Genomic DNA, 13,744 nt, shown 5'->3' on the forward strand with positions numbered 1-13,744 from the left:
ATATAAGACAAGAATTCATAACTACCTCGAACTCACAAGAGTAAAAAAAAAGAGAGACAGAGACAGGCAGAAACAAGGAAAATGCCCCTTGTATTTGAATACTAAGGAAATATTTTTTTTAAAAACTTTTCATTTAATTTTTCCACAATTTAATTGTCTTCCATACTTAAGGTTGAAAAAGTCTCAATGACTGAAACTAATATTAAAATGTCTTTCATGATAAAATTAATTTAGCATTTTCTACCTTGACTCATTTTCCTTTTATATATAAAAAAGAAATTATGAAGCCTAGTATTTATAGCAACATTGTGAGGTTTTTTTCTATCTGTAGCTCAAATGTAGGGAAGATGTTAGTGCAAGATTATTTTAATAGTACTTTCCTATTGCTAAAGGATACTGGTTACCAAGTTCTTATTGATGGATGTTTTCAAGGTTTCTATAGAAATAATGAAAGTCTGACATAAGGCATCAAGACAAAGGGTGGATAAAGCCTAAACACAAGATGCTGGAGGGAACTATAGAAGTGCTTTAATATTTCACAACAGTGATATATTTCTAAACAGTATTACAAGCTGTGATGATAAAATAAATGGCAGTGGTACTTCTATAATATAACACAGTGATATCACTGTGGTGAACTAAAGGGTGGCTGTGATAGTTAGAACCTTTTGCTTGCAATGCCTTCTTATTTTTGCATAAAATAACTGCAATTAGATCCAATAAGGATTTGCCAAATGCAAGGATTATCAAACTCTTTCTTCCAGTGTAACCCTTCATGTCCAGCAGTGGTAGCATACTCTGTGTGAAGAATATAGTGTAAAAAATGGTTGGATGTCACAAAAGAGACAATAGACACATATTATTTGTCATTAATTCAATTTAATTTCAAGAGTTCAAATTCCACTGTGATCAATTTTACCTTTTATGCTTTAAGGATTAGTGAAAGAAAGTACTAAGGTTGATATAATTGACTCTTCCCCTCCCCTAAAATTTCTGGCCTTGTGCATATGTAAGAAATTAATTTCATTTAAATAAATATTAAATTTTTAATGAGATGGATTAATTTTGCTATTTCTAACAAGTAACTTGGTTCTAGATACAGTTTCAGAGAGGTACATTCTCATATCGTTCTTTACTAACAATCTTGCATAAATTTTGTTTTTTGGTTAAATATTGGTGAAATCTCTTGTTTACAAGTATACAGAAACAGGTCAGGCTTTCTGTCACTTATAACGACAAGTGTTCCAGTTGATATGAGCAACCAAACGGCCTGCTTGTGAAATTAATGTGCAAGTGGCTACAGGCACATGCACTCTTAATGTAATCCTTACAGAGATTCAGTGTGATGCAGTGTGACAAGACTGAGTGAACTGGAGCTTTTCTCAAGGACGCAACATGCCACCGGGAATCTAACCTTATGATCATGAGCCAAATGCCCTAACCCCTAAGTCACATACCTTCATATATAGGAATAGCAAAAGGGCTCTTCACACATTTTCTAAACACATGAGTTGCACTTAGTTGGTCATGCTTAGTTCATAATTCTAGTGTTTTTACAAACCTCACCTACACCAATATTTTCTCTTGTATACTCCAATTTGAGAAGCTGTGTTCCTTAATGTTTAAAGAAAAAATTCCCAAGAGACTCTACAGGTTTTACTTACTAAGAAATGTAGTGAATGCAGAGGCATAGATTTTTTTGTAATACAATAACTGCTAATGATAAATATGATGAAATATCGGATAATAATGATATTTCTATAAAATACTGAGATATTTTATAATTCTGGTGAAACTATCATCAGCTAGTGATAAACCATGCCTCTGTTTAGCTAAAATCCAAACTTTGCACTCAAATATGCAGTGGATTATCATATAGTGTAGAGTATGGCATCAAGGATATGTTGTATTTTCTCTGTTGTCCAATATAATTGTGTACCCATTGTTATTTATTTTTCCTAACATTATGTATCTAGGACTACATTAACCAATATGCCCTTCATAATTTATGATAGTAGGATGTGTTTTGAAGGAATTTTGCTACTATTTCTAGCAGCACAGAGCTCTTTTGTTGACTTAAGGATCAATGAGATGCAAATGTAAATGTAAGTGTATAATGAATATAATGAAATTTTCTCATATGCCTAGATAATGAATGTAGAACAGATATAGTACATCCTTGATATCACATACACATACACACACACACACTTGCATATCACATAGTATACATGAATAGCAGATATGATGTAGATATATTTTACACACCTGAATAACAGATATGACAGAAATGGTGACAGCGATGACAATTCTAACATCAACTTTTGGTGCCATAGTGCGACGGTAATAGTAGAAATAATGAGAGTAGTATTCCTCTGTAAATATAAGACATATATGGGTTACAGACACAGTGGTGTTGCACAGAAGAACTTTGGTTCAGTTAAAGGATTAACTAATACGGATCTTGTTCAAAACGGGGGCACCAGTTTTCATTTATGTTTTATGTAGTGTTTTTGGTACCGAAAGACTTTCAAACTTCGTATACTTATCTATTTTGTGTTATAGAACAGAAAAAAATTTTTGTATTCGAATTTATTTCATGTAAAAAATTGTCTTATTTCGATAATTTCAACCAATCACTGACAAGTATTCAGCTGTTTACACTTACTCCTTTGGCAATTTAAGCGGTGTAAAGCGTATTTAATCTCCATTACTTCTGACATTTTGCAGAGAGGCAACACATGTGTGTTCGTTTTCCCTAACCCTAATTGACTTGCTCCTTCCCTCAAAAATCAGGCCTTGTGCCTATAATAGAAAGGTTTATTAGCTACTGCCAATATGCTTCAGCCATTTTTTGACAAGTAAATAATAATTTTATCACCGCCAGAATCGTTTCAGAATCGTTTGTTTACGTAGTCAGCACTTAATGAATTCGGCTGAATGGACGTCAGTCATTGGTTGAAATTACAGAAATACGACAACTTTAACATGAAATAACTTGCGATGTACGTTTTTTTGTTAAGAAGACTAAGAGAAAAAGATGTTTTATATGACACATTCTACCAGTGTCCCAAGTTTCAAAGTGTTTCGTTAAGAAAATACTGGTGCCCCCGTTTTGAACAAGATCCACTAATACATTTAAATTATACAAGAAGAATTATGTCACAGGAAATTAAATATCAGATAGCAATAGAAAATAAGATAGAGCAGAGATCACTACTGGCCAGCTGTGACCATCCAATCTTTTATTCAGATATAGCTTATCTAGGACATTATCCAATATATCTGTTTTTGTCATTGTTTAACCCTTTAGCATTTAAACCAGCCATATCAGGTCAAATTGACCAGATCTAACATTTTTCACTTACCCTACAATATTATTCTAAAAATAAACACTCACATCATTGAAATTTCAAAGCTACAAGATAATGCATGTCTAATTGAAACTGATGTGAATAAATAAGCATTACACTAGACAGAGAAACTTGAATGCTAAAGGGTTAATCCTAGATCATCCCTGATCCAGGAAGCTACAGTGAAAGGTGTTTTTGCCATGATCATTCCATCTTTTATTCAGACATAATCCCTCCAAGGCTACATTATTGAATGTACCTTGTTGTTACTTAGCTCCATGTCAGCTCTGATCCAGCAGATGTATGATGGAAGGCATTCTGGTTATGACACTCTTGTTTCTTATTGATATCTAAGACTGCATTACACAATGTCCCCTTCCTCATTTTTAAGCTGGCAGGATATGATTAAAGTAAGATTATGCTGCTAATTGTAACAGGTTGAGCATTTGGTTGCATTTCTTTAGGATTTAGGTTCGAAATCTGCTGGAGTCATCTTTATTTTTCATTCCCTACCCCCAAGCCCAGGAGTCAACAGAATGAAGAATTAACAAAAATCATTATCATTATCATCATCATTTTAACAACCACTTTGGCATATTTGCATGGATTGGACAGAGTTTATCAAAGCAGATTTTCTATGGCTGGATACTGTTTTGCTTGCCAACCCTCACCTCCAAGTAAGGTAATATTTCCCTATGGCTTGACATGTTTACACAGAATATTGGAAACAAAGGACACAGTTTGTAAGACAGTGACACTCAGTTACAAATATTACATAATATCAAGACAAGGAAGGGGACACACCTATAAATATATATATATATAATGATGATGATGGCCATCCACTCGTGACTGAGGAAAACCATTACTGACCTTTAGGAATATTGTGCACTCAAGACTACCTTTACACTTGTGGCTCCATTGGTTACTAACGAGCCCTGCTCTTGACAAACGTACACGACTGCAAACATTGCAGACCAAGCTTTCACCATTCGTAAACTAGCTGTGTGCTTTCATGAAGAATACATGCTCTTTCAAAGGTACTGACTCCCTCTTTTACCTGTTTCCTCCATCAGTGGCGATGACAAGCATTGCTCCCCTTTAACCTCCCGCATTTCACAGGCCTTTAACGAGGGCTTTACACAGTCCTTAAATCACAATCTTGGCTTCTGCCAGGATCACTTTCCACTAACAAGTTCCCCATATGACATCTGTTTAGGGATCCTGCTATCATTCATTTTAACAAGCAGTCCAATCTAACCAGTGTTTGTGCACCATTGCCTCAATACTCAGGATATTGGCTTTCTTCAAGACCAGTGTATCTGGAGTTTTTAAGGTCCAGCCAATATTCAGAATGTGTCTCAGACAACTCTGATGGAAGCGTTCAAGGACTTTTATATGACATTTGTAAAGGATCCATGTCTCACATGAGCAATGTCAGTACACATGCACGGTACACAGCAATTTTTGTTCACCTTGTGATGCCATGTTGGGACCAGACACGAGACTCAAGAGACCTGAAGGAATCAGTTACTCTCTGCAGCCTAAAAGATATTTCATCATCCAGGGAGCAAGAACAGCTGAGTGTGCTGCCTAGATAGACAAACTTGTCTACTACCTTCAGAATTGTTCCTTCAATCAAGATAGCTGGTTTCACATATGGGTTTCCTGGTGCAGGCTGGAACATCACAACAGTTTTGTCCAGGTTAATGCTGAGTAGAAATGCCTTGCAAGAAGCAGAAATATGATCCACAAGTATTTACACGTCATCCACTGTATGAGTGACGAAGTCACAATCATCTGCATAAAGGAGGTCATGAATAAGAGACTGGAAAACTTTTGGATTGGCAGCAAATCAACGTAGGTTAAAAGGATGGCCAGAAGATCGATACCTAACATATATCTCAGGAGAGCTGTCCATAGCAAAAACATGAGTGAGAGTAGCAGCAAAGTACAGAGAAAAGAGAGTTGGAGCAAGGATGTCACTCTGCTTGACACCATTCTCTACAGAAACGAGTCCTGCCATGCGACCACCACCATAACACAAGCCTCCATCCCATCATGAAATGATTTGATTGATACAAAGTGATATGGACATCCAAGCTTGCCAAGTATTTTCTATAGGAAGGCCATTTTTACAGTATCAAAGGCTTTAGTTAAATCAATGAATACCTGGACAAGATTCATATTCTGCTCATAGCATTTCTCCTGCATCTGTCTCACTGTGAAATCATATCCATCGTTCCTCTACCAGATCGGAAGCCACATTGAGATTCAAATAGGACATCATTTACAAGGCACCTATTCAGGTGGATGAGAAGAATACTTGCGAGGACATGGCCAGCAGCTGATGATAGAGTAATACCTCTGTAGTTTCCACACTCTACTCTGGCTTCCTTTCCTTTATAGAGAGGAAAAATAATTGCATCCTTCCAGTCCGTAGGTATTGCACCATCCCTCCAGATTACACTAATAAGTTCATAAAGGAACTGTGATGTGATCACCACCAAATCGCAGGACCTCAGCACAAATACTATCCTTACCAAGATTCAATTTACTTATTGCTGTTGTTACCTCATCTATTGAGGGCGTGGAATTTAAGGAGCTAATGACAGGTCTTTGTTGCATAGTGTCAATCACTGCTTTGTCCACAACTGACTCATGCTTTAGGAGTTCAGCAAAATGTTCAATCCAGCAACCCATGATCTCTGTTGATTTAGTAAACTGAGTAGATGACTCCTTGGAAAGTAAAGGAGCTGATGCAGAGCTCTTAGGCCCATAAACTTGCTCCATAAGATGGTAAAGTTTCTTGCAGTCATTTGCATCAGTAGCAGCCTGAATATCATGAGCAAGATCCTCCCACCTGCATCTTCCTGAGAGATTGTTGTAGTAATGATTTTACACTGCTGTAGTGGGCAAGTGCTAGATTTCGCTGCACAACTGAAAGTCCTCTGAACAATAACACACTGTGGGCATGGCGCTTTACGACCAGCAGTCGCTGAACTTCAGCATCATTTTCATCAAACCAGCCTCTGTGTCTGGCAGTAGCAATGACTTTATCAGCTGAATATAGAAAATAGTTTTATCTTCATCACAACTGGTCAAAGTAGATGCATAAGCACTTTTTAGAGCAGCAAACCGCCCACCCCTCAGATGCAAACGTAGAGTCATTAAATGATCATTTATAGGAATAAGAAGCTCCTTCAACATCTTAAGGATTTCAAATTGAATTGTAAAGCCAACACCAGCCTCTCTGCGCTCCTCCTTCAGTTTCCCCTTCCCAAAAAAGGTGTATCCACCTCCTACTTCCTCAAGCTGACCATCACCTTCTAGACAAGTCTCTGAAGGAAACAACTTCATATCTAACATCGACCACCTACATGCAGGTTGCTGACTACATGCTTCCAAAGAAATCAGGGCATCCAACCAAAGAAATCAAGCCAGAACAAAAGAACAACCTGGTGTTACCATTGGAAACCATATCAGAAAGATGCCATATAGTATTATTTGTAACATCCAAGCAGTTTTTTTTTTCTGGCACTTAGTCTTACGTCTACTACAACAACAACAACCACAGAAGTATAGGCAAGACATCACTGAGATGAAGTCAAATGGTCATTCATATCTTCCATCTTATACAAGTATAACAATGATAGCATATGTATCAAATAAATAATAAATAATATTTACATAAAGAAGTACATTTTAAACATGTTGCAATGTGTGTTATATATATATACATTACCTGGATGATCAAGCATGTAATTGTAATCATTTCTTTGTTCATCATCTTTTAAAATCTAAACAGAAAACAAAATATGCATGGATATGTATACAACTATATAAATGTATGTATGTGCACATATGTGTTTACATGTTTAAGAACAGGAATGAATACAAGCCTGTAATGCATGCCTAATATCTTCCATTTTTGTAAATGCGTAATAGTATATACAAGGTGGGCCAAAAAATCACGCACCAAGACTAAAACTAGATTTAATCTATATTGCATACATATGTATATTTTGCTAAAATTGAATAAAATAACTAAAATAATGATGAATGCACATGATGAATGCACATGATGAATAAGATAAATAATAATAATAATAATATATAAATTAAATGTCAGATGTTTTGGTGTGTGTCTTTTGGCCCACCCTGTAGGTATGTGTATATACAGTGGTTAGATATGAACTTAATCCATTTCAGGACCAAGGAGTAATTGAAATACATATAAATAGGTGTAAATCCATTCCAAGCCACACTCAAACTCCACATAAAGGCACAAAACTATGTTTTATTTGTCCATCCATCAAAAGCAAAGCAAATACATAAATTTGTGTGTGTGTGTGTGTGTGTGTGTGTGTGTGTGTGTGTGCGCGCGCGCGTGCATGCGCACACACATGCATGTGTATGCATGCATGCATTTTACTCTTTGTCTTGCTTCTATTAATCTATGGTTATGGTTTTAGCAAAAAATATGAGAACCATTATTATTTTCTCAATAAAATACTAAAATTTGCAAGCTACATGAAATACATATAAGGACTTTAACAAACCATTCATACATGCTCTCCCAGCCACTTATAAAGATGCATACTCTATTTGTGATTTGTTCAAATGTCAGCTCTCTAAAGAGTGAATGACCTCCTGGTCACTTATGTGTACACAGTTTGTTTGTGATTTGTTGATCAAATTTCAGTTCATTATGTAAGTTTTAATATTCTTCCAAAAAAATCAATCATCAATCAATTTGTTTGTTTAGAGAACCATTCATATATGAGTACTCCATTCTGTGTGCATAGCATATATATGTGCGTATGTGTGTGTGTGTATGTGTGTGTGTGTGTGTGTGTGTGTGTGTGTGTATGTATATATATATATACATACATACATACATACATACATACACACACACGTACACGCTTCTGATCACTTCAGTCATGTAATCACATAAGTGCTTTTCTCAGACTATTTTTTTTCCTTCTCTCTGGATCTTTCCACTTTCTGATGAAGAGCCATATGCTCAAAACATCACACCCCCTCTTTTTTTTTATCGTAAACTGTAGCTTTTGATTGATGCTTTTCTGCTGGCTAGACATGCAAGCCAATATTCCCACTGAACAGAAAACCAGTCCCTCAGAGTATTACCCAATTACATTCACTGTGTACATCCTTTTTACTTTTGTTGGTTTAGGTTCTATATTTGTTTTGATTTTTGATTTATCTCTCTCTCTCTCTCCCTCATTATATATATATATATATATATATATATATATATATATATACATACACTACACACACACACACACACACATGTGTATATACTGAAATACACACACAGATCATAGACATGCATACACATACCCAGAGTGAAACCCAACCAAATAATGGGTATTAACTTACCTCATAAGCACTGGCTATCTTCTGGAACATCACAGTAGCTGTGGCTTTTTCTTCCTGAATATTCATGAGAAAAAGAAAAGAAACAGAAGCAGAAACAAATCAATGAAAAGCATGTATAATTATCATCACCAATACTATGTAGTACAAATGTATGTCTATGGACAGAAATATTGTTTACAAGTTTTTTTTCGTTTGTTTGTTTTTGCTTTTTAAATTTGGATCCTCACCACTCAAGAAATCCTAATTTCAACCTGATTAGTTCAGTCAGTTGCAATTGTCACAGGTTATTTTCACACATTTTCAGTAGTAGCATACCAGTTTTTGTGGGAGAGAGACTCTATAATTGGAAGTTCACCATCTAACTTCCCTACCAACTAATTTTGGGAGGGTTGTAGGGACAGAGCCCTCTGGCACCTTCTCCATAATGTTCTATGCAACCATCATTACACTTTCTGGCTGGATTCCCAAGTGTAACCAACTGAGTGTATGGATATCATCCAACAACCTCCTTCTTGGTCTACCCCTACGTCTCCTTCTGGTTAACTTGGCATGAAGAATCCATCTTGCAATTCTTTCTAACATTCTAATCACGTGTGTAGTACTGGAGCTGTGACCTCTCAATACAGAGAAGTAGCAGCTTGACCTGCAAAGACTCACTGACCTCTGAGCTACACACTTTGTCAAGTAACATTACTCCAGAAATCCTTTGGGGGAATTCCATTTTAACCACTTGTATTCACAGTCGTACTTTTCTGTTCATTATCCAACTTCCTCAAAGAAGCCAAACATGAAATATAATTTAGTGAGTGAAAAGTTAAAGTTTGAAAAAAATTATTGATCTTGGATGCTGGTACCAGAAGTATAAATTTCATCAGAGCGAAATAATTTTATTTAGATCAGTCTGGATCGACAAATAGTTTGATCCGGACTGATAAAATTGTGCTATTAGAACATTAATTATTTTGACAAAGCTAAACATTTGAGGTAGGACCTCAAACAGGGAAAAAAAAACTTCGTAATTTTCGTTCTTTTCCACATATATATTATATCTGTTACAACAAATATCTGTAAATTTTAACAGGTTTTTTTTTAAAGGTCGACAGGCAGTATGTGCGTGAAAGTAAACTCCTACAATTCATGTGCATTCACACGACACAAATTCAGCAACAAGGGAAATAACTTTGCATTTTGTGCTACAAAGCCAATAGGAGTTATATTTCCTTAAAGAAACAATGATATTTAGTATGTCAGTCTCAGAATATTTTATTTGTTTCATTTAGCCATGTTGGGGCACTGTTTCGAAGAATTTTAGTCAAACAATTCGACCCCATTACATTTTTTTTTAAGCCTAGCATTTATTCTATCAGTTCTTTTCCTGAACCGCTAAGTTACACCGGTTGTCAAGCAGTGGTGGTTAACAAATAGAAAAGTTCACCAACCATATCATGGGCAACATCAATATCTATGCAAAACAGAACATCATCCTATTAGGAACAGCCTACATACTACAGAAAGTTGTGTCAGTCAAATGATAGCTTCCTTATAGTGCCTCATTCCCATAGTTTGGCCAGTCAATGGGATATAAAAACTGGGAGCACAAAGAAAGAAATCAGTGCAGGCACAGCTCTGAGTGGTTAAGAAGTTTTCTTGACAGACACATGATTCTACGTTCAATCCTACTGCATGGTACCTCGAGAAAGTGTCTCCAACTATATAACCTCATGTTGACTAATACCACCTTGTAAATAGAATCTGGTAAACAGAAACTGAGCAAAAGATTGTTCTGAAGGAATATATTATCATCATTTTAATGCCCACTTTTCCATGCTTGCATAGGTAAGAAAGGCTGAATGCCCTACCAATTACCAACTCTCACCTATTTCCAAGCAAGGTATTATTTCCTTATGGCCAGTCATGTTTTGCATAGAAGACTAGATACAAATGACATCACTTGTATAATAGTGATACATGTTTTGAACTACTACCATGTCAAGACAAAGAGACACACAGAGACAAACAGATATATGACAGCCATCTTTCAGTTGCCATCTATCAAATCTATTCACAGGATTTTGTTGAACTGGATCTATAGCAAAAGATATTTGCCCAAAGTGTCATGCAGTGGGACTGAAACCTGAAACCATATAGCTGGGAAACAAACCTCTTAAGAAAATCCAATGAGAAAATCAAAAATAATTTTGATGTTTTTGAATGATGTGCCTTGTAACATTTGTTCTATGAGTTAGACACTCCCTTATCACCAATAATTAGTGACTGGCCTGGTGAAAATCTGTGACCAATGATGCTATAACTCACCAAAAGTGATATAAGATAGAAAGAGAAATGAGAGGTAGGAAAAAAGGGAGGGAAGAAAAAGGAAAGGAAAAAGAGAAATGAAAGAAAAACACAAAAGAAAGCAAAAACAAAAGATAAAGAAAAAATAAAGGAAAAGAGAAAAAGAAATAGAAAGCAGAGAGACTTGAGTGATAACTGACCTCTTCTTTGAACCTGTCTGGATGCCATTTTCGAGCAAGATTTCTGTATGCTTTGACAATTTCATTCTAAAAAATGAAGAAAGAAAAATAAACATTAATCAAACATTAATTAAAATTTTAAAAGATATATTTTGCAGAATTATTTCAGATTTAAAAACAGAAATTTTAAATATTTTACTGCTAAAATATTTTACTAAAATACTTTACTAGTTATTTATTAATTACATCCACCTCAACCCCCCCATCTGGACCAATGTGAAATGAAGTGTTTTGCTCAAGAACACAACACGTCACCCGGTCCAGGAATCAAAACCACAATCTTACGATGAGGAGTCCAACATCCTACCCACTAAGCCACACACTTCCACTTGGGATGCATGACTGGACAACTTGAAAGTATTACCAACTTATATCTGAACACTTTGTGCCATACAAAAATACTGGCAGAAAGAGTATAGCAACATTGCCATAGGAGAGGAAAATCTAATATTACAGACTGAGTCCTTTAAGGAAAAGTTGACAGAAAAGAAATAAAAGAAAGACAACAGTTCTACATCCTCTGCGTTTGAGAAACAGGCTGCAAATGACGAGGAACATAAGACAACAGGAGCTTCAGCATGTAGTAGGAGAGAGAAACTTGGTGAGAGAATGTGTGAAGTATGCATGTGTATGTGAGTTTAACAGGGCAAACTTTTTGAATCATAGATTCATCCCAACCAATGAGCTTTAAGACAAATCTTGAATCAGCCCATGGCTGTTTTAGAAGATAATTTCTAAAGTGCTGCATAGTATGTTTGAACTCTGAGCTTCATGACTGTGAAGTGAAATTCTTAGCTATTCATCCATGTCTGCATTCATACACACAATGAATGATTGTTTGTATGAATATAAATGTGTATCATCATCATTTTTATGTCCACATTCCATACTGACATGGATTGAACAAGTCACCACAATTGGAGTCAACACACATTGATAAGCAGGTGCTACTCATCAAGCCAGTTTGAATGCATCTCACTCCTGGGCCTCATTTTTGACTTCATACTGTTATAAGAAATGACAATTAAGACCATCTATCTATTTATCGATCTGTCTAACATATACACCACTGAGTTGGATGAAGAAGAATCAAGCCTCAGAGATGTCTCAATCCTACCACTACAGCTAATCACATCATCAATGTAGGATCAACAGTGCCCGAGGTGGGGAAATTGTTTAGTACCTGAGGTAACATGTAAGTGCATAAAAAAATTGTAAAGACAAAATATAATGAATGTCTAATTTTACAAATTCATAGGAATGCATGCAATCACATGAAGCCTCATTAATTAAAATGCTACTCTGGATTAATTTAATTAACTAACAAACAGTTTCAAACTAGAATGTAGGAAATTTCTTGCTCACTCCTGCTCTATGGTTAGATTGATCTGACATAAATAGCAGTCAAATCTACTCCAGATCACACCGTACCATCTAAAACAAATAAAATTAAAAAAAGATAATGGTCCTCTAGGTTAACTAGGTCTAAATAAATGATGAAATGGTCATGTCTAGAACCCCATTGTTCACAACTCTACTCAGCTAGAGCTGAATTGCAGCTAATCAACGGCAATCCTACCTAATCATACCCTCACACACACAAAGCATTACTACCACACTTAAAACATTTCCAACACCAACCAACAAGATCCTACCACCACATGTACCATACTCCTACTTAACCCCACCATTACACCACACTACACAGACATACATCAATACACACCCTCAGATATATTAATAGATACAGTGACAGACACATATACTGATAGATGTAAACAATAACAGATATACAGACACACATTCAAATGGTACTGAGAGATACAAGTAGTGGAGATGCACAGACATATACACTATCATTGACACTGCCAAGAACTTGCACTTAATATAACACATTCAAGATGTGTATGTATGCACATACACACACAAACACATATATATACATACATGCATCATCATCGTTGTTTAACGTCCGCTTTCCATGCTGGCATAGGTTGGACAATTTGACTGAGGACTGGCAAGCCAGAAGGCTGCACCAGGCTCCAATCTGATCTGGCAGAGTTTCTACAGCTGATGCCCTTCCTAACGCCAAACACTCCGAGAATGTAGAGGGTGCTTTTACATGCCACCGGCACGAGGACCAGTCACATGGTACTGGCAACAGTCTCGCTCAAAAGGTGTTTTTTATGTGCCACTTGCATAGGAGCCAGTCCAGCGGCACTGGCACGTGTGTATTTACGTATGATTGGTAGGGTGTCTGTGTATTTGACTCTCACTCTTTTTCCTTCGTTTCTTTGTCTTTTTTCTTGGATCATTCCTAAACGTTCATAAGAGAAAGTAGCAATTGAAACGATTTGTAAGAGGAGTAGAAAGAGTAAATTAGATTTGTTTTAGAGGAGAAAAGTGATTTTGTATGTAGTTTTATGGATTTTATTCGTAATTGGGAGT

General features: G+C 36.1%; 1 protein-coding gene across 1 annotated transcript in view; it reads right to left on the reverse strand.

Moving 5' to 3' along the window:
• Positions 1–13,744, reverse strand: part of LOC106875066 (dnaJ homolog subfamily C member 25) — a 32,003-nt gene that overhangs the window by 8,473 nt on the left and 9,786 nt on the right. Inside the window, exons 2-5 of the mRNA XM_052969593.1 lie at positions 11,258–11,323; positions 8,763–8,816; positions 7,099–7,153; positions 2,269–2,375 (exon numbers count right to left, since the gene is read on the reverse strand). Coding sequence (XP_052825553.1) covers positions 2,269–2,375; positions 7,099–7,153; positions 8,763–8,816; positions 11,258–11,323 — 282 coding nt within the window. The remainder of the gene's footprint in view (positions 1–2,268; positions 2,376–7,098; positions 7,154–8,762; positions 8,817–11,257; positions 11,324–13,744) is intronic.

The sequence above is a fragment of the Octopus bimaculoides genome, chromosome 7, assembly GCF_001194135.2.
Source record: "Octopus bimaculoides isolate UCB-OBI-ISO-001 chromosome 7, ASM119413v2, whole genome shotgun sequence".
Lineage (NCBI taxonomy): Eukaryota > Metazoa > Mollusca > Cephalopoda > Octopoda > Octopodidae > Octopus > Octopus bimaculoides.